This window comes from Crinia signifera, chromosome 9 (genome assembly GCF_055691185.1).
Source record: "Crinia signifera chromosome 9, ASM5569118v1, whole genome shotgun sequence".
NCBI classification, from domain to species: domain Eukaryota; kingdom Metazoa; phylum Chordata; class Amphibia; order Anura; family Myobatrachidae; genus Crinia; species Crinia signifera.
The window spans coordinates 130,877,388-130,899,121 of NC_139225.1; the positions used below are offsets into that span (position 1 = coordinate 130,877,388).

General features: G+C 42.6%; 1 protein-coding gene across 1 annotated transcript in view; it reads left to right on the top strand.

The window, feature by feature from the left end:
- LOC146036041 (cytochrome P450 2A4-like) overlaps positions 1-21,734 on the top strand; it is a 72,951-nt gene continuing 51,217 nt past the window's right edge. The window contains exons 1-3 of the mRNA XM_083159808.1: positions 1-249; positions 1,849-2,011; positions 12,994-13,143. Coding sequence (XP_083015934.1) covers positions 70-249; positions 1,849-2,011; positions 12,994-13,143 — 493 coding nt within the window. The 5' untranslated portion in view covers positions 1-69. The remainder of the gene's footprint in view (positions 250-1,848; positions 2,012-12,993; positions 13,144-21,734) is intronic.

The following is a 21,734-nucleotide window of genomic DNA, read 5'->3' on the forward strand; positions in this document are numbered from 1 at the left end:
CTATTCTTTATCACCAATAAACACAGAGGGACACAGGTCACAGCATTGCTGTTATTCTGTTGTGTTCTCATGGCGTTGAACATCGCAGGGAGCCTTCTCCTGGCTGCTGGGGTCACTCTCCTGATTTATCTCATAAAATGGTGGAACCGTATAAAGCAGAGGAACCTGCCCCCGGGGCCCACCCCTCTGCCCGTGCTGGGGAACTTTATGCAGATCAGCACCACAGAATTTCCACAGTCTTTGCTGAAGGTAAGCTGGGGCAATTATACTGTACCTTCATTATAGCAATGTAACAGAAGTCTTCAGGGCTCAGAGTGGTTGTCTCAATAATGTATTTCCTCTATGTATAATTATGTCCAATGAGATTAAATAAATTGGGGATGCATTTATGCCAATTAAAGACATGTAACCTGAATGCAGCATAAAAGCCGTAATATTCCCAGGTCTCAGGAACCTGGTCGTGAGGAGGATCATGGACCTAGGTCTTAGTCTAGGGTTGTTTTTTTCCTTTTCACTCATGCAATAATCCCAGGTTGATGTAAGTTCAGTGTTATATTTATAATGCTTGGGGTGCACATTGGCCCCGAAGTCTGCGGGGGGGGGGGCACACCGCACATGCTACACCCGTTTTTTTAATACTCACCACTCCGAAGTCCCATCATGCTGGCAACAGCAATGAAGATATCCACTGAAAAATGGGCATCACGCAGTAGGGTCAGACTGTTCTAAAGCTCTACAGCACTGAGCGGCTCCTAGCAGAGAGGAGGGGGCCCGTATGGAGGAACATGGACCTACTCCTCTCTTAATACACCCTTGTGCTAGTTCATGTACAAATACCCATTATACATCTGCATTTGTGAAAAGGGTATTACACAACAGACTAGTGCTGAGTCGTGCTGCTTTATACAAACATAATTAATCAAGAACCTTTAGACAGAAGATCATAATTACTGCTGCTCATTGAGAAGTATAATGTATCTTAAAATGTAGCAAATTTCTACAAAAAAAAAGTACAAGTGTGGGCCTGTCACCCTCATGGTCATGCTCAATTTGCCCCATAGACTCACTTCCCACCGACCCCATCATCTACTATTTCTCAGTCCCTCTGATAAGCAGGGCCCTCAGTCCAAACAGCCAGGGCCAGCTTGACCGTTAAGTAGCTTTAGGCAGCTGCTTAGGGCGCTAGGATCTGACGGGGCACCACTGAGTCGGCCTATCACAAAATGAAGGATGTCTATGAAGAAGACATCCTTGTACTTAATGAAGGTGGCGGCTGTGGAACTTATAAGATGCCACCAGGTGGGTATTGATGGCAGTGTGTCATTGGGAAGGGCAGCGTGTTGAAGCTTTGCATAGCAGGAGGCTTGATGTATGACATACACGGGTCACCTGGGCACAGCGAACCAGAGGGTTGGCGGAGACCAGAAGCAGGGGCACGGAGTCTAACTTGCCAGCGGTATTCACCAGGGAGTCCCGCAAGGAACTATGGACCTAACTGCATCTGACACAGGGGGCACAAGGGACATCGCACCATGATCCACCACCTGAGGCGGCACAAGCATTGGACCTGCAGCGCAGGGCGGACCAGCGTGAAGGTAGGGGACACGGTCGCAAACGGAGCTGATCACCACAGTTTGTGACAATAAACAGCTAGCCAATCAGCTCCTTCCTGTCATGTCACAGATTTGAAAAATGTCAGGTAGGAGCTGATTGGCTGGCTATTTATCACTCTCCATTTTATCACTTTTGAAGCTTAGTGCATCTGGCCATAATATGGTGTCTAAGGAAATGTACAATAGCTGCAATGTTATATATGTAATGTAATATAATGATTATGTGTCTCCACAGCTGGGTGAGCAGTATGGACCGGTGTATTCCATCTACCTGGGAAATATTCATGCTGTTGTTCTGATTGGCTATGATGCCGTGAAGGAGGCACTGGTTGATCACAGCGATGTGTTTAGTGACAGAGGAGAGCTGGATAATGTTGAGATGTTCTTGAAGGATTATGGTAAGATATTTAAATATATATATATAGATGCTGAGGGACTGGCTAACCGTTTCCAGGGCAATCATCGGCCGGGGTGCAATCACCAAAGGGGATGAAATAGACAGCAGGGTAGCGGCACTCCACGGGCTTAGCTTAAGGTCGGAAGAAATACCAGCACACCAGGTATATATATATATATATATTTATTAACAGTTTCTTATATAGCGCAAGTATATTACGCAGCGCTTTACAAAGCATAGTTATGAGCAAAAACACATAACGAATTACAGCACAAGACAGTTTAGGACAAGTACATGGTTAATACGGATAGTTGCATCAGGGGACAGGACACTAAAGCCATCATCAGGGTGGCAGTGGTTTATATATTCTAAGAAAGGCACATTAGGAGAAAGGGCCCTGCTCGTGAGAGCTTACATTCTAAAGGGGAGGGTTAGACAGACAGGGGTGACAAAGAGGTGAGCATAAACAGTAGGTTAGGATGAGAGATGGTCAGGTTTTATGCAGGAGGGTGGGAAGAGGTCAGCTTAGTCCTTGATATTTTAAGTCTAAAAAAGGGCTGGGTCATCCAAGAGTAGACAGCAGAGAGACAGTTGGAGATATGAGTGAGGATAGAGGGAGAGAGATCAGGAAAGGAGCGGTAGATTTCAGTGTTATCAGCATAGATGTGATAGTGGAAGTTGAGTAAGCAAATAAGCTCACCCAGAGAGGACGTATAGAAATAGAGAAGTAGAGGGCCAAGAATAAAATTTTGGGGGACACCTATTATCAATGGAAGAGCAGGAGAGGTTAAGTCATTAGAGGTACAGCTGGGCATTTTCAAAACTGACAGTGCAAATACAAGCATTAACAGTGATAGTAAAAGTTGTTTGCAGATGTAAAAATGATGATATTGTGGTTGAATAGCCAGATTAAGTAGCCAGGAGTAGTATGTTGTGAGAATGAATTGAACTCATTCAAAGCAGACTTTGGTTTTCTCAGTTGTTGTTTTCTGTCCTTCTGTTTCACTTCAATGGAACGCCAGTATAACGCTACAGTTATATTTAAATTATGCCGCACTTTAAAAATGGTGCACTTCAAAATTATTATGCACACAGCCTATTCGGCCCACAGCCTATGTACTGATCTTTAAATGCATGTACACTCATTAATTGGACTCTCCCCACCCAATCCCAACCCCCCTACTACAATGAATGGTAATAAAAGTGGCTTACATAAACATCCATGCATTCCAAGATAGCATGTGTCATTAAGAGTTATAAGATATTCCTCCCTTCACAAAGGCAACAGAGATTTGCTTTTTAACTTGCAAAATTAAGTTTGTCAAAACTCATTTCTGATATCTAAAGCAGTGTGCAGAATGATCAATTACCAAAGCATTTAAATCAGGGTTGCCGACTTTAAGATTCTCCTCTCCGGGAGAAGCCCGGAGAGGAGAGTTTCAGCAGCCGCTAAGGGGGCGGGGCTTATGAGTGACATCACTAAGCCCCGCCCCATGTTGTTAAAGCCGTGAATTCAGTGATCTCCGTGGAGGGGGCGGGGCTAAAATGACGCGGTTGTGCCGTTTTAGCTCCGCCCCCTCCTCTGAGACCCGAGGATTGCGGCAATCCGGGGGTCAGCGGGGGTCCCCCCTGAATCCGGGAGGGTTGCCCACCCTTCCGGGGGCCGGGAGGGGGTACCCGATTTTCGGGTGACTCCCGGAAATTCCGGGAGGGTCGGCAACCCTGATTTAAATACATCCAGCACCTGAGGTGTAATAATCTGCAGTCCAGCCAGACCAAGTATGTAGAATGCTGGTTACCTATGACAATATCAAATCAATCTAGGACAGAGGGCCTATATAAATACTAAAATACTACAGAATATAATGGGTAAAATTTAATAGGATGATAGATTCAGAAAGTAAGAGATTTGGTAAGAAATCTCCAGCGTGTGTTTTTTTTTTTTTTAAAGTGGCAATCATTTACACTGCAAAATCAAAGTGGTTTTGCAGTGTAAATGATTGCCGCTTTAAAAAAAAACCTAGAGATTTCTTACCAAATCTCTCACTTTCTGATTCTCTCATCCTTTTACATTTCACCCCATGTTTCATTCATATATGTGAAATATTTCAGTTTCAATGAATGTGTTTACTCCAGTAAATCTGCTTAGATTGTTCAAATTGAAATAATAATTACAATGTAATAATATGATTTGTCACATCAGTCTTCCAGTTTCAGTATTACATCTGTCAGAGCATTAACTGTATCCTGCTATTTACTAAGTTCCTGTTGTTAGTTGCCAAATGCAGCTACACCGAGGCCACAAGTGGACCTAATTATCAAATTATATTTGTTTTATGTAAATTGAAAACACCCACAAATATTTAGGACCCCACCCCCCGTATGTAAGAAGGTAAAGCCTCAGCAGATATCTCCATGTCTGCCATGGTTTTGCTTTTTTATGACAGAATCTACAGGTCTATAAAGCAGTCATATTTGCCAAGATGAACTGAAGATGGCTTTAGCTTCTGTAGCCTATGGGCTACAGATTGCAGATATCCCCAGAAGAGGGTTCCTTAAAATGGCATTGACCACTGAAGCCTACAGATAACATAAATTACCGGAAGAGGATTCCTCCCTGTTGGTGGCCACCATGCCACACACTGGCATATTTATAATAGGTGCAGTGTGTGCAGTGCTTACAGGCTCTTGATCTCAACTTTTCACAATATGGATTGGATGTTCTAAAGTAAGATTCAACGGCGCTGGGTCAGGAGGGGCAAGGGGGCACCTTGCCCTCCCAAATCTTTGAGAGGTGCAAGTCAAAAGTATTGGGTCAAGGAGCACAGTGTGGCTGCCATCTACAGTTAATATGGGCAGTGTCAAGAGGGAGATACACTGTAATACTCTTTCTGAGCAGCTTCATCTCCTTTCACGTTATATATTCCTCACCTCTTTCCCCTCCCACATTTTCCTCCCCTTTGCCATTTCACCTTTGTCCTCCCACCCCCTTCTCTGATGGCACCTCCTGACCTCGCCTTATTTCCATCTGGTCACAATGGGCAGTATTCAATGAAAAAGTTCTCCGTGCATGGAGAGCGTTTTATTTTGCTCTCCATGCACTCTCCGTGTTCCGGAGGGCTCTCTGCCACTCCTGCTCCCTCTATTCAATGTGGCTGATGCTCTCCGCCACTCGCGGAGAGTCTTAACCCCTACAGGGAGCAGGGAGGTTTCAGGGAGCCGGAAGCAGCCAGAGAGATTAAAGTCTCCCTGGCTGCTCCAGAGGACTGTGGAGGGGAGGGGGGCTCTCCAGGACCCAGGCTGCACCCCCCTATAGCCAGCGGGGGACCCAGTATTCACTGCACCCGTTTGTGCATAGTTACGTTCGGGTGCAGTGAATATATGAATATCTAATGAGCGGCTCGAGCGCTCCGGCCCCCTGCTGGCTGCACTGTGTAAAAAAAAAAAAAAAAATATTTTTTTTTTAAATTAAATATATATTCATGTGCTATAAGCACATGAATAAAAATAACATGCCCCTTCACAGAAAAAAAAAATGATTTTTTGACACCAAAATTTCTTAAAAAAAACTTTTAGTTTAAAAGTTCACATTCCAGCTCTCCATCAAAAGATGGAGAATTGCTACACGGAGAGACACGGAGAAAGTCACTTAGAAAGACGGAGAACATTTCACATTGAATAGGGTTGCTCGCTTTTGGAGAGCAAAATGCTCCGTCCAAGGCGAACAAAGCACAAGTTCTCCACAAAACACGGAGAACTTTTCTCATTGAATACTGCCCAATGAGTTGTGGGAAAGGGGTGTCATTAAGTGATTTAAATAATGGAATTATACCCCCCTCACACACACACACACACACATTTATCAAAAAGGTTTTGTGGTGATCCTGGTAAAAATGTTGCCAAAACACAGAAGACTCAATTTACAGATTTTGGCCGTATTTTCCATATGTGCAGTGCTAAACTCCATGTCCCAAAGCTTCATTGCAGAGAGTAACGCAAGCATTTGGGCTTCTTTCCTTCTGCATTTTCCCATGAGATCAATTCACTCAGATTCCTACCAGCAACTCCTATGGTCACCAGGTCCATCTGCACATTCCCTGGTGGACTCCCAAAGCCATAAACCAGAAGTCTTGTCAAAGCACAGTTCTTACTAATAGCATATGTTAGCAAATATGTGTTATCAGTATAGTTGTGGTAAGTGGCAGGATATGTACTGTATCAAGACAACATGCAGGAGACTGATAACAAAATCTAAAGTAGGAGCAATGGAAACTCTGGAAATACTTCGCTCTGATAGACTGAAGCAGTTCTAGATGCTTGTAGCAGCGTAATTTTCTAATCTGCACTTGGCCAGAGCCGAAACTTAGATTTTCATCACCCTGGGCAAGGGAGGTCACCTACATGCATGTATGAGTATCACATCCAGCACCCGGGACATGTGACCCCCTAGCCACACCCTAGTTGTGGCCCAGACTTAGCGATAGTGTCCAGAAGGCAGAGAAATACCTTTAGTACAAATCCAGATGCAATATGTACAAGGATTTTCTCTGACTTTGCTGTTTGTTAACGTCATCTCCAGTTAGTACATAGATCCCTAACCTCATAACAGGAATGGCAGGAGTCCAACACACAGCAGCACCCCAGGTGGGAGTATAGTACTGTGTATCAATGTCCATAGTTCATAGAAAAAAAAACACTTCATGTCCTCACATGATCTTTCAAGCACCTTCTCATAGATGTACGCAGTAACATTAGCACTTTAGAGTAATTGACTTTAATCTTATACATTTAAAAAAAAGTAAATCTAATTAATTATTTATCACTATTTTATTAAAGATTTTTCTTTACTAAAACATGACAATTACATACAAGCCATCAAAGATGAGTACAATGGGGCATACCGTAAAAGCATTTCCATTCATGACCATATTAAATTAGCAATACCCCTGAGTACTATTGGAAAAGAGCCCTATTTAAATAACATTGTTATAAATAAAATAACATTATTACAGTATTCCTATAATTATAATACAGTCAAAAATAACGTCAACCCAGAAACAAGTCAAGGAAAATGCTGTGAAACCAGATCCATATTTTCCATCTTTCTTCCATCCATTTGTAAAACTAGAAATGATAACTCTTCCAAGGTTTCAATCCACCATAATTTAAACCTCATCAAAAGAAATGAGGGGATCGTGAGAATATACACACATTTCATACCATAAGGTATTCTGAAAACACCTCCAGATCTGCTCTTTAAGAGGGCAGGACATGGTCTATGTCAGGGGTTCCCAAAGTTTTTGAATCACGGCACCCAGAAAAATCAGAAACGTGTCCGCGGCACCCTGGGTTAAAGGTTTCTTATTGAGAATGTCAGAAACAAAGATTAAGTTAAATAAATTGTGTTTATATCTCATCCTTAGGGTCAGTTGTATGGTAATGTACAGAATTCACTTCTGTTTGTCCACAATTTGACTATTATAATGGCCAAAGGATCTTGAAGTGGTCCTGGACCACCAACCCTGGGCACCCCTAAAAGTCCCCCAAGGTACCCCAGGGTGCCACGGCATACAGTTTGGAAACCACTGGTTTATGTAATAAGCCCCATACACAATAGAAGATTGGCTCCATGAGCGATATTAGTTAATAGTGCATACTGAACTTCCTGGCAAATTATACACTATAGTACACACTGAACGATGTCGTTATCATATCATTCAGTGTGGTCATCCTATCCATGCTCCATACATGTAGTCATTGACAATGTAGTCAAGTTGTATGTACACACAATGAAGGACATTGTTATTGACACGAGGGAGTGCACATCATTAACAATATAGTGTGCACACACTAAACAATATTACAAATGATAATCACTCAGAAGGGCAAAAAATTAACGATTTTGTTTAAAATATTGCTTAGTGTGTTTGGGGCTTAACTTTTCCAGTTTCCTAAGAATTTATCAGTACTTTTATTTTACTGAAGTTTTATAGTGTGTCACTTTACATCTAAAAAGTGCTAAATACTCAGCACATCCTTACATTTTTTTCTTACATATTATGCTCATTTAAAAAATATTTATTAACACTTAAAAATCACTTTGCTCTGATTTCTTTTAGGGTAAACAAGTGGTTATAAAAATATGGTAGTAATAGTAGTAGTAGCAGAGCTGTATTAACCCATAGCTGGGCCCCTATGCTTTCAGATATTTTGGATCTCTTCTGGCACATCCACCTTTTAGCAATGGACCAATCCCGCTTTTAGAAACTCCAGTCCTGTGTCCAATTCTGACCAAAATCCAGGAACTCTGGGAATTCTGTGCCTATTAAACCTGCTAGTTATGGCTGTCATTGCCAGTTACCCCGCCCCCTGTATATGTCATCATGACATCACACGTAAAGGAGACGGGGCCAGTACAGGGCACCAGGAGCGCTTGTTACAATATTGTTACCGCAGATTGTTTTGGTGCCAATTTCAAAGTCAATATCAGAGAAGAGAAAAATATGGAAGACAGATGTCAAGAAATTGGAAGAAGGGAACAGGGAAGATGAAAATGTTTGCATCGATGAGAGTAAGTGTGAAACAGTGAATTGTGTAACATTCAAAAGAAGAAAGAGAGAAATAGTAAAGAGAAGTGAGGACGTGGTCAGTACAAGAGGGTGAGCGTAGGATAGCTATTCGGTAGGAGAGTGATGTTGACAACCATATTAAGGTGAGGTTCACAAACTTAAGGGATCTGCAGATGGAACAGTTGAGAATATACAGACTTGCACTGAAATGCTCCAAGGAAACATTTCTATGCTGCTACTTTATATCAGGGATGGATTTCTAGATTAAAGGCTGCCATACATCTACAGATCGATTGTCAGATTGGGCTGTTTGAAACAAAAATCTGGTAATGGATGAATGTAAATGACAGTTGACCATTTGCTTTGAAATGCTGGAAAACTGCCAAAAACTGTTACTCATCCATTACCAGGTTTTTGTTCCAACTAGCCTAATCTGACAATCGATCTGTAGATGTATGGCCACCTTATACCTGTGAACTCGCAGCTCATTTTCATACCCTCCATCATGGCCCATTACATTCGGTAAACAATGCTCTGTTCCTGGACTTCCCTGGTAATGTATGAGTGCCGTCACCTGAGTTGAAACACCCTTCTCATCAATTACCTAGTTCCACACAGATGCTGGCAATCCTACATTACCAGGGAAGTCCAGGAGCAGATCATTGTGTACCGAATGCAATGGGTCATGTTGGAGGGTATGCAGTTTTACTGCACTCTGGCTCAAATTGCAGATACATGAGGAGCAGGATTAACAACAGCCACTGGTGATGTAATTTTGCATCAGTGAAAGCACTTGAATTGTATTGGATTTCCGCCAGGTCCAGGAGGCTTTCTCCCCTAGGTTGATTACTTAATGACTCAAACACACACTTAACCCTTTGAGTGCCAAGTGAATATGTCAAAATCAGTGTAAAAATTGCCATAATGGGATTGGGAACTAGCAGATCACCGTGCACGCTAGCACCCAGCATATGCACATGTGCAAAAATGTGCATGCGCAGAAAGAAAACATCACTCCCCCATGCGAACCTGCGGCGAAGCGAAGCAACCAAAATAAGGCCCATTGTGTAGTGTGTACCCAGCTTTATTGTGGAGAGGTGAATGTAGGCTGGGGAGCAGGTTTTGATTTACTCGGTTCTTCTCGCCAAACTATCGCAAGTTTGGGTACTTGTTTCCTAGCACGGCCACAATCGCATTGATCTTGTGCCCTTAATAGTGGTATGCGATTGCCCCCGACGCGATGGACCCGATTTCCCATTGAAATGCATTGAAAAGTTAAAAAATCGCGTCGGTCGCGTCGCATGCGGCTAAATAAGCATTAAATGGTCCCGACGCGATGCCCCCGATTTCCCATAGGGAACAATGTTAAATGGCTCAATTTACCCAAATCAACAGGGAACAATGTTAAATGGTCCAGAAACCCCAAAAACACCCCCGAACAGTGAAATGGCCCCCCAAAATTAGTTAACGCCACCCCACGATCAACGCGAACCCGAAGCGTGGCGAGCGCAGCGAGCCCGCGAGGGGCGGCGGTACGCGTCCTCCGACCTTTTCATACCCCCACTATCCACGTCGGCGTGGAGTTGAGAATAGAATAGTGTGGCGAGTGCAGCGAGCCACCGAGCCCGAAGCGTGGCGAGCGGACGCGGATACCTTCACAGGTAAACGCGTCCCCTCGCGGCCTTCACAATTGTCCGCGTCGCCACGGACACCTGTGAAGCCCGCGAGGGGACGCGTATAACTGTGAAGGTATCCGCGTCCCCTCGCGGGGCTCGCTGCGCTCGCCACGCTTCGGGCTCGGTGGCTCGCTGCGCTCGCCACACTATTCTCAACTCCACGCCGACGTGGATAGTGGGGGTATGAAAAGGTCGGAGGACGCGTACCGACGCCCCTCGCGGGCTCGCTGCGCTCGCCACGCTTCGGGTTCACGTTGATCGTGGGGTGCCGTTAACTAATTTTGGGGGGCCGTTTCACTGTTCTGGGGTGTTTTGGGGGGTTTCTGGACCATTTAACATTGTTCCCTGTTCATTTGGGTAAATTGAGGCATTTAACATTGTTCCCTATGGGAAATCGGGGGCATCGTGTCGGGACCATCGCATGCGATTTTTTAGCACGCATGCGATGCGACCGATTTGATTTTTTTACCTGCGATGCCCCCGACTAGAATCGGTGTGGCCGTGCTAGGAAACAAGTTCCCAAGTTTGGATTTATCTGGATTTATCTTATGGCTATCCAAAATATGTGAGAGCCAATAGCCAACAAAATGCCCTTTTTAAAATTTGAGTACATTGAAACCACTCATCTCTAGCTGTAAATGAGTTTGACTATAGACAGAGGCAGCTTTTTATCGAACAGAAGCAAAATTGGCACAGATTACTTTGTAGCGTTTGCCTTTATAACGCTAAATGGTTTATTCCAGTGGTCCCCAACCTCGGCCCTCAAATACCCCCAACAGTTCCTGTTTTCTGGGTTACCCAGCAGGTGCACAGGTGCACTCATTACTCACTAACACATTTTAAAAGATAAATTATGTTTGGGATAGGTTCAAACAGATTGCGCAGATATTCACAAATGCTGCCCGTGAACACACAGGGCTTCTACCAAAAAGCCCTTGGAATGCATGCAACAAAAAGGGGGATGATGTCACGTTGGCATCTATGTGACTTGCAATTAGGAGGTAAATAACACACCATAAATCTTACATTTGATCACAGTAGAATTTTCAGAAATTGCGATATTGTCAGACTAAAATAACAATTTATTATTCTCACAGTGCACTCACGTCGAAAAATATATAAAATCATATCACTACCACTGATGAAATCCTCCAGGCTATACTCCTAGGCTCAGTCCCCATCCAGCCCCAGATGTCTGCATGTGTAGGAGAGGGTGCCGGCTTCATAGTCCTCCACAGTGGACTGTGTAGCCGACACATTACCCAAGGCTCACAATTTTTTTCCGATGTAAAGGATTAGATAGAAGTGCGTTGATTAGAGTTATAAATAAAACTGCAATGAAAAAGTAAATAGCATTTGAATATGATAAGATTGGAGTGTTTAAAAATATCTCAGCCAAATATTTATTCAGCACTGCAATGTTACAATATACCGAGAATTCCTCGTACACTGTCACTATAGTCGTTGCAAATAGCCACTCTCAGCGCCACAGGCAGAGGCGGAATTAGACATCATGGGGCCCTCAGCAAGATACCCATTTGGGGCCCTCCTCCCCAGGGCCGCCACTAGAAATATTGTGGCCTGCGACTGACCTACAGTCCGGGCCCCCAGCGGCACCGCGCCATACCTCCGGCCGCACAAACACCCCCACGTGCCCGCCCCCACCTGTCAGCACCCCGCCTCCCCCTACCCCATCCCCATTACTTACCATCATGTCGCGGCAACGTCCTCCGGCTCCTTCAGTTTCCACTGTCAGGTCCGGAGCGCACACTGCACAGTGCAGCCTGCAGAGCGCCAAGCCCCTCTGTGTCCTAGGCTCGGCGCTCTGCAGGCTGCACTGTGTATTGTGCATGCCTGGCCGCCGGCACCAGGTAAAGGAGGCTGGGTGCGGGTGCAGGTGTGGGGCGGCTGTGGGCAGCTGCCCGGGCCCCTCTAGAGCCCGGGCTGAAAGCTGTACCCAGGGCACCCCCCTGTCGGTGGCCCTGCTCCTCCCTCCAAAAATCCATAGCACTATGGCCCTTATTCAGATTTGATCGCAGTACAAAATTGTTCTCATAATGGGCAAACCCATGTGCACTGCAGGTGGGGCAGATGTAACATGTGCAGAGAGAGTTAGATTTGGGTGGGGTGTGTTGAAACTGAAATCTAAATTGCAGTGTAAAAGTAATGCAGCCAGTATTTACCCTGCACAGAAACAAAATAACTCACACAAATCTAACTCTCTCTGTACATGTTACATCTGCCCCTCCTTCAGTGCACATGGTTTTGCCCATTTTGAGAACAAATTTGTACTGCGATCAGATCTGAATAAGGGCCTATATTTTTGCTTTTGATAGCAGCCGGCATCAAGAGAGAACCTTGACCTTGGATTGTTACACCGTGCATATCCTTTTTAATATTGAATAAAAGGGTGAGTGGGAGAACTGTAGGAACAAAAACAGGCCTAAATAACACAATTTTAGCTGTATTTAGCATTTTTTTAAAAAAAAAACATCTAAAACCAAAGCACTTTAAATTTAGTACCTAAACCAAAACACACAATTACTGTAATACAGATGTAAAACCAAATCCAAAACATTCTAAGTGTATGAGAATACATCTGATCATAATGATTTCTTTTGCATGGCTACTGTAAGCCGGTCCACCTTCCAGGTAGAAGTGTTTTGCTTGCTTTATGAAGTTAAACTAATTTTGGAGAAAATATTATATGGGCGTCACAAAATTGTTTGTATTTTTAGGGGTCATCATGAGCAGTGGAGAAAGGTGGAAGATAATGCGTCGCTTCGCTCTCACAACTATGAGGAATTTTGGAATGGGGAAGAGGAGCATCGAGGAAAGGATCCAGGAGGAGGCCCGGTGTCTTGGGGAGACGTTTATGAAGAAAACAGGTGGGTGAAGATAATGACAGTTGATGCTAAATTATTTATTAAGAATATTAAATCCATGGCGTTACCACAGGTTCCCATACCCCCAAACCCCACTTCATTGGCATATGTAAAATCCCCTAAACACATGTTTGGCTAATATAACATTAACAACCCTAATCTACATGGAATCAAGTAAAAAAAAAGTGAGTATATTTCATATTATCTCTGACTCACCTAATAAGATTTGTGTCCAGATAAGGCCGACGGCAAAGACATATTTGCTCTGAGTTTTTTTGTGCTGTAAGGTAAATACATTTCCTGAATATTGGTGGGAGGACACCACATGCCCTGTCACATCTGTGAATACATATGGAAGAGGAAGCCCCATCTTTAAAATGTTGTCTCCCTTTTAAAATCTTATGTGACCACCAGACAATATTATCCAGCCCTGCAAATAAACAATTATTTTCCCACTGGTACAAGCTGGTGTCAGTAAATACCAACGCGTTTCGAGCATCTGGTGCTCTTATTCCAGCGCACGGACGGATAAATATATATATATATATATATATATATAGAAAAGATGGACCAGGAGCTTATGGTAGGGCTCCCAGAAATAAGGCGGCACTCACGGAATTAGTTTGAAACAAGTTAATGTATTAAAGGTGACATTAACTTGTTTCAAACTAATTCCGTGAGTGCCGCCTTATTTCTGGGAGCCCTACCATAAGCTCCTGGTCCATCTTTTCTACATTGTTTGCGGAGGAAGGCACCGCGGTGCTTAATCTGGTCGTCCGGAGTGCCGAACAAACCCTCGTCTATATATATATATATATATATATATATATATATATATATATATATATATATATATATATATATATATATATATATATATATAATCCGAGGGTTTCTCCGGGGAGAAAATAGGCACTCTCCTAAGTAAAGTCATAAACTTGTTGTAATCCAAGTATTTTGATTTATTAGTCATCCAATAAGTTGGTACAATATATTGTGCTCAATGATACTCCGACGTTTCGGTCCAATATAGGCGGACCTTTATCAAGGAGCCTGTATTGTGTAAAAGACATGCAAACAGCAATGTGAGAGCATGCAATCAAAACAATTACAGTGATGCACAAAGAAAAAACATAGGTACAAAAAAAAGGAACTTACATGAGTCAGCAAAGTACACATAATCATCGATGGGGCAACATGAAGTATGTTGGAAAACCTCCTACTGCAGGAGGACACCATGAATGAACCTGCCCGGGCCCGACCTTTATACCTGTGTGTTTGAAATCATGTGATGCCTGGATCCCCGCCCACCGGTGAGGCGTGTCCGGCCAGAAACAGGAAGTTGCATCACCGGAAGTGCAGGTCTCTGATGTACCACACCCTGCCACGTCTGAGTCCCCGGAGGCGGGTCTCAGCATATGCTTTTTTAGTGCAGCTAATTGCAAGGGGCGTGATCGCCCGGAAGTGGGATGTGCGGCAGTGTCTGTGGTACTGGTGCATCACTGCTGAGAAAATGGGGATATCCGGTTTAAATGCAAAACTGTAAACCTAACAATTTTGGTATAAATCACTATATACAGGAAGGTCGGGGTTCCGGGAGGGATCACCCTAGTACATCTACATGGTTCTGGATGGAGAACAAGTCTCAACACATTAATAATGTTTACATTTATACACATTGCATAAGTTTTATAAGGTGCCGATGTACATTTGTCAGGGGATCGCTTCTTAGAACAAATGAAATAAACATATCCATACCGCTGGACGTGGGGAATGGTTGAAAAAATGGAACAGCAACAAACATTAAAAAACATTAAAAAACATTATTAAGAAAAATTGTTGAGAAAAAGTGTATATTGGAAATACCAGTTGGGGTGCCAAATCATGCCTGTTAGGTGCTAAAGATGGGATGTTTAATTTTTATATTGTTATGTGTGATATTTCAGATGTGGATTCTAAGTCTAATGTTGGGTATTAAGTAGTGGATCTAGGGATTTTAAATTTTTAGATTTTTAGCTAAAAAACAAGGGGGTTATTGTGCTTTTATAATGTCAATCGAACAGGACAACACAGTATTTTAAGGATTCGTATACGGAACTAGTAATGGGGGAGTGATGCTCACACCTTAATGTCATAGAAAAAATGTTATTTACATTTTTTTGAAAAATAAGTGTCTGAAAAGTGCCAGTTAATAGGCCAAATGGTGCCAGTTGGGAGCCATTAGTCAATTCTTTAAAGATAATGATGTTTTTAAGAAAAAATATTCGGGGGGAGATTGAATGTTTCATCCATCTCTTGAAAAAATGCTATTGGTGATGAAAGAATATTTTAACTATATTCCATAGTTATTATATTTTATATTATTTATTTTATTATAAATTTTTTATTTTTTAATTTTTTTAAATTTTTTATTTATATTTAATTTTTGAAAAGGTTTTAAAAAACACAATTATTTTAAAGAATTTTGTTAAGGAATCCTCATGATTAGGGTGATGGTATTTTAATGATTAGGGTGATGGTATTTTAATGGTCACTGGAGGCTATGGGTTACCGGCTCTTGGTCCAAACCCTGACAAGCTGAAGTGAGTGGTTGAAGATACACTATTGCAATATGGATTCAGCTACTTGAATACAATAAGCATGATGACGTATAGACATTATATGAAAAACATGATATGGAAAAAAAATGATATGAAAAACCATGATGAGAAAAGACATGATGGGAAAAAACATGATGAGAAAGAACATGATGAGTAAAAACATGATGAGAAAAAACATGATGAGAAAAGCATGATAAGAAAAAACAAGATGCACAACATATTTTGGGAAAACAGCACGGGAAAGCGGAAAAAAGGCAAGCCCATGAAATAAATGAAAAAAAATTACATATGACAAAGACTTATTTCAAAAAAATGTTCAGTGGGTTGTTTTCATTTAGTCCATGTGGGGCCAAAGTTCCTAATCGGAAGATCCACCGGCTTTCTTTCTTTTTTAAGAGCAAGCCTCTATCACCCCCTCGGGTTGGTGGGGGGATCCAATCGATCAGCCGGCATCGGAGGCTAGATACTTGATGTCCTTCTTTTAGAAAATGTCTTGGAATAGGTAGATCAGTTTTGTTTGTATCGATGGCTGCCCGTATGGAATTCCGGTGGTTGGCCATGCGTTCTCGGAACTTTCGTGTAGTCATGCCTACGTAAGCCAGACCACAAGGGCAGATTAATAAATAAATCACGTGGTCCAATAAGCAGTGCAATCTGTATTTAATTTTTATCTGTTTGCCTGATTGGGGATGTGGGAATGATGATCCAGTGTTCATACTATTGCAGGTAGTGCATCCTGCGCACTTGTAGCAGCCTGGGCGTTGGGAATGTAGCCAGGTGGTTCCCTTTGGGGTATCTGGGGTGAGTGTGGGTCTCATCAGCAGCTGTTTCAGATTTGGCCCCTTCTTGTAGGCCATCATGGGAGGTGCTTGCATCTGGAGTTTTAGTGCGCTGTCTGTACTGACGATTGGCCAGTGTTTCTTCACACTCCTTTGTATTGTGGTGGAGGCATGGTTATATGTGGACACATAGATCATGCGTTTAGTGTCCTTGGTTTTGTTGGGATTTACTTCACCTGACTTCTCCATGTTGTTGCGGGCCTTCGTAAGGCATTTTTTGAGGGTCTTTGGGTCATACCCCCTCTCCTTGAATCGGTCTGTCATTTCAGCTAATTGTTGTTCTGTGCGATGGGAGTTGGTGTTATTCCTAATAACACGCATGTACTGTGAGATCGGCAAGTGGTTTTTTAGAGCTGGTGGATGTTGGCTGCTTGAGATAAGTAAAGTGTTCCGGTCTGTCGCTTTACGATGTACGCAGGTCTGTAGTACTCCTTCTTTTATGGAGATATTGATATCTAGGAAGGTAATGGTCTCTGGGTTGATTTGGTGTGTGAATTTTATTGGACTGTCCAAGTTGTTTAGATCTGTTACCATTTCCTCGAATTTGGTGGTGGATTCTGTCCAGATTAAGAAGACGTCGTCAATATACCTCTTGTAAAACTGGATGGCATCTGAGTATTTTGATAAGATAAATCTGTTTTCAAATTCATGCATGTAGATCCCGGCGTAGGCGGGTGCCAGATTGGAACCCATCGCGGTTCCCGATGTTTGGATATAGTACTTTTTGTTGTATAAGAAATGGTTGCATGTAAGTATCAATCTGGCCATTTCTATCAGAAAATCCGTAGGGGGCTGTAAGGTCTGCCTCTCATCCAGTTTTTGGTTGAGTACATGCAGTCCGTCCAGGTGGGGTATCACAGTATAGAGTGATGAAACGTCCATGGTTGCTAGGCATGGGGTGCCACTGATGTTAATCCCTTGTAGTTTATCGATGAAGTCTCCTGTATCGCGAATATATGTGCTACTGTTGGTTACCAGTGGTTGAAGATGGTGGTCGATAAATATAGCTAGGGGCTGTAGAAGAGAGGATCTCGCAGATATTATGGGCCTCCCAGGTGGGTTGGTTTCTGATTTGTGTATCTTGGGCAAAGTATATAGTATAGGGCATACTGGGTGTTGTACTTGCAGAAATTCAACTTCCTCTTTTGTGAGCCACTTATTTGTTAGGCCCTTTTGTAGTAGGGCGTCAACCTGTTTTTTGAAGGTCGGGATGGGGTTGTGTCCAACTGATTTGTAAGTTTGCGTGTCTGATAATTGTCGCATGATCTCGGTGTGGTATTGTTCCCAGTCCTGTATTACCACCGCGCCACCCTTATCCGCAGGGCGGATTACTATGTCTGCGTTTTTTTGCAGGATGTTAAGGGCTACTTTTTCATCAGGGCTGAGGTTCCTGTAACGAGGTGACCTGGTTGTTTTCAGGATGTCTTGTTCGACCATGCGATTAAAGGTTTTTATACTTGGGTTTAGGGAAAACGGGTCGTATGTTGAGATGGGTTTAAAACCGTGGGTTTGTTCAGTGCTGGCGGAGTCTTTGAATTGCTCATGCAATCTTAATTTTCTGTTAAATTTATACAAGTCGACCGTGGCGTCGAATGTGTCGTGGTCACTCGTGGGGACGAACGATAAGCCTTTAGTCAAGAGTGATGTCATGGGGTCCGTCAGTGGAAAAGTGGAGAGGTTAAAGACTAGATTAGAGCTTGCTTCCGGACACGTTTGCCTAGTACCTCCACGTCTGGGGTGAGGCCTCTGCCCCTTCCTCTTGGTGGTTTGTTCCTTCTGTTTTGGGATCCACCGGGGCCTTGTTCTAAAAAATCGGTCCTTGTGCCGGATTGGTCTGTGTCAGAAGTAGAAGTTGAAGACCCTGTGGTGAATTGGTAAGGGTTCCTTTGTTGACGTCTGTTGAAGGGGGGTCTTTGTTGTCGTCTAGTGCTTTGTTCACCGGTTAGCCACCGGTATACTGTATGGTTTTGGTAGTCTGCTTTAACGGTTGCAAGTTTATTCCTCTTGAAGGAGATTAGTTCTGCTTTGTAGGTTTCCACCTGGGTACGTATCTTCTCTATTAAGTTGCAGGATTTGTCGCTCTTGATCGTGGCGAGATGAGCAATCCCAAAGTCATCAATCTCACTCTTTACTTTTTTTAGCTCGGTCCCCACCTCCTCAACCACGAGTAGCATCAAGTCTAGCGAGCATTTGTTTAGGACACCACACCATCTGCTGCAAAATGATGGGCTATTTCGTCCTATGGTGGGGATGTTTGCAATACGAAAACCACGGGGGATCTGTTTTTTCCTGTGATAGTCTGAAAGGAAATGTCCATGGAGTGTTAAATCTGTCTCACGTTTTTTCAACTTCAGTAGGCGTTGATAGAGGTCGATGGGGGAATCTGTTGGTAGTGTATCAAAGTCGGCCTGATTGAACAGGACTTTCTCCGCGTCGTCGTCGGTCAAGGATATTATTCCTTGTTCAGCCTGGGATAGAAGGACCTCGTCCAGGAATCCAATGCCTCCACTGGCCATTTGGGGAGCGGTATGGAATATGTTTATGAAGTTTGGACTAGCAGGTCCACCTCTGGGTTCAGTCCTGTGTTTGGTGGAAGTCCAAAGGTTTGTGGGTGACCGGTCAAGAGTGGAGAGGTTTGTGATGACCTCTGGCTCATAAGTAGATTCTGTGGAAGACCGCACTCGCACGGGGTGTGTAATAGTAGCAGCGGGCGGGGTGCCTAAAGGGAGTTCATTTCAAGTATGAACACCTTAGTACAATCCGAGGGTTTCTCCGGGGAGAAAATAGGCACTCTCCTAAGTAAAGTCATAAACTTGTTGTAATCCAAGTATTTTGATTTATTAGTCATCCAATAAGTTGGTACAATATATTGTGCTCAATGATACTCCGACGTTTCGGTCCAATATAGGCGGACCTTTATCAAGGAGCCTGTATTGTGTAAAAGACATGCAAACAGCAATGTGAGAGCATGCAATCAAAACAATTACAGTGATGCACAAAGAAAAAACATAGGTACAAAAAAAAGGAACTTACATGAGTCAGCAAAGTACACATAATCATCGATGGGGCAACATGAAGTATGTTGGAAAACCTCCTACTGCAGGAGGACACCATGAATGAACCTGCCCGGGCCCGACCTTTATACCTGTGTGTTTGAAATCATGTGATGCCTGGATCCCCGCCCACCGGTGAGGCGTGTCCGGCCAGAAACAGGAAGTTGCATCACCAGGAGTGCAGGTCTCTGATGTACCACACCCTGCCACGTCTGAGTCCCCGGAGGCGGGTCTCAGCATATGCTTTTTTAGTGCAGCTAATTGCAAGGGGCGTGATCGCCCGGAAGTGGGATGTGCGGCAGTGTCTGTGGTACTGGTGCATCACTGCTGAGAAAATGGGGATATCCGGTTTAAATGCAAAACTGTAAACCTAACAATTTTGGTATAAATCACTATATACAGGAAGGTCGGGGTTCCGGGAGGGATCACCCTAGTACATCTACATGGTTCTGGATGGAGAACAAGTCTCAACACATTAATAATGTTTACATTTATACACATTGCATAAGTTTTATAAGGTGCCGATGTACATTTGTCAGGGGATCGCTTCTTAGAACAAATGAAATAAACATATCCATACCGCTGGACGTGGGGAATGGTTGAAAAAATGGAACAGCAACAAACATTAAAAAACATTAAAAAACATTATTAAGAAAAATTGTTGAGAAAAAGTGTATATTGGAAATACCAGTTGGGGTGCCAAATCATGCCTGTTAGGTGCTAAAGATGGGATGTTTAATTTTTATATTGTTATGTGTGATATTTCAGATGTGGATTCTAAGTCTAATGTTGGGTATTAAGTAGTGGATCTAGGGATTTTAAATTTTTAGATTTTTAGCTAAAAAACAAGGGGGTTATTGTGCTTTTATAATGTCAATCGAACAGGACAACACAGTATTTTAAGGATTCGTATACGGAACTAGTAATGGGGGAGTGATGCTCACACCTTAATGTCATAGAAAAAATGTTATTTACATTTTTTTGAAAAATAAGTGTCTGAAAAGTGCCAGTTAATAGGCCAAATGGTGCCAGTTGGGAGCCATTAGTCAATTCTTTAAAGATAATGATGTTTTTAAGAAAAAATATTCGGGGGGAGATTGAATGTTTCATCCATCTCTTGAAAAAATGCTATTGGTGATGAAAGAATATTTTAACTATATTCCATAGTTATTATATTTTATATTATTTATTTTATTATAAATTTTTTATTTTTTAATTTTTTTTAAATTTTTTATTTATATTTAATTTTTGAAAAGGTTTTAAAAAACACAATTATTTTAAAGAATTTTGTTAAGGAATCCTCATGATTAGGGTGATGGTATTTTAATGATTAGGGTGATGGTATTTTAATGGTCACTGGAGGCTATGGGTTACCGGATCTTGGTCCAAACCCTGACAAGCTGAAGTGAGTGGTTGAAGATACACTATTGCAATATGGATTCAGCTACTTGAATACAATAAGCATGATGACGTATAGACATTATATGAAAAACATGATATGGAAAAAAAATGATATGAAAAACCATGATGAGAAAAGACATGATGGGAAAAAACATGATGAGAAAGAACATGATGAGTAAAAACATGATGAGAAAAAACATGATGAGAAAAGCATGATAAGAAAAAACAAGATGCACAACATATTTTGGGAAAACAGCACGGGAAAGCGGAAAAAAGGCAAGCCCATGAAATAAATGAAAAAAATTACATATGACAAAGACTTATTTCAAAAAAATGTTCAGTGGGTTGTTTTCATTTAGTCCATGTGGGGCCAAAGTTCCTAATCGGAAGATCCACCGGCTTTCTTTCTTTTTTAAGAGCAAGCCTCTATCACCCCCTCGGGTTGGTGGGGGGATCCAATCGATCAGCCGGCATCGGAGGCTAGATACTTGATGTCCTTCTTTTAGAAAATGTCTTGGAATAGGTAGATCAGTTTTGTTTGTATCGATGGCTGCCCGTATGGAATTCCGGTGGTTGGCCATGCGTTCTCGGAACTTTCGTGTAGTCATGCCTACGTAAGCCAGACCACAAGGGCAGATTAATAAATAAATCACGTGGTCCAATAAGCAGTGCAATCTGTATTTAATTTTTATCTGTTTGCC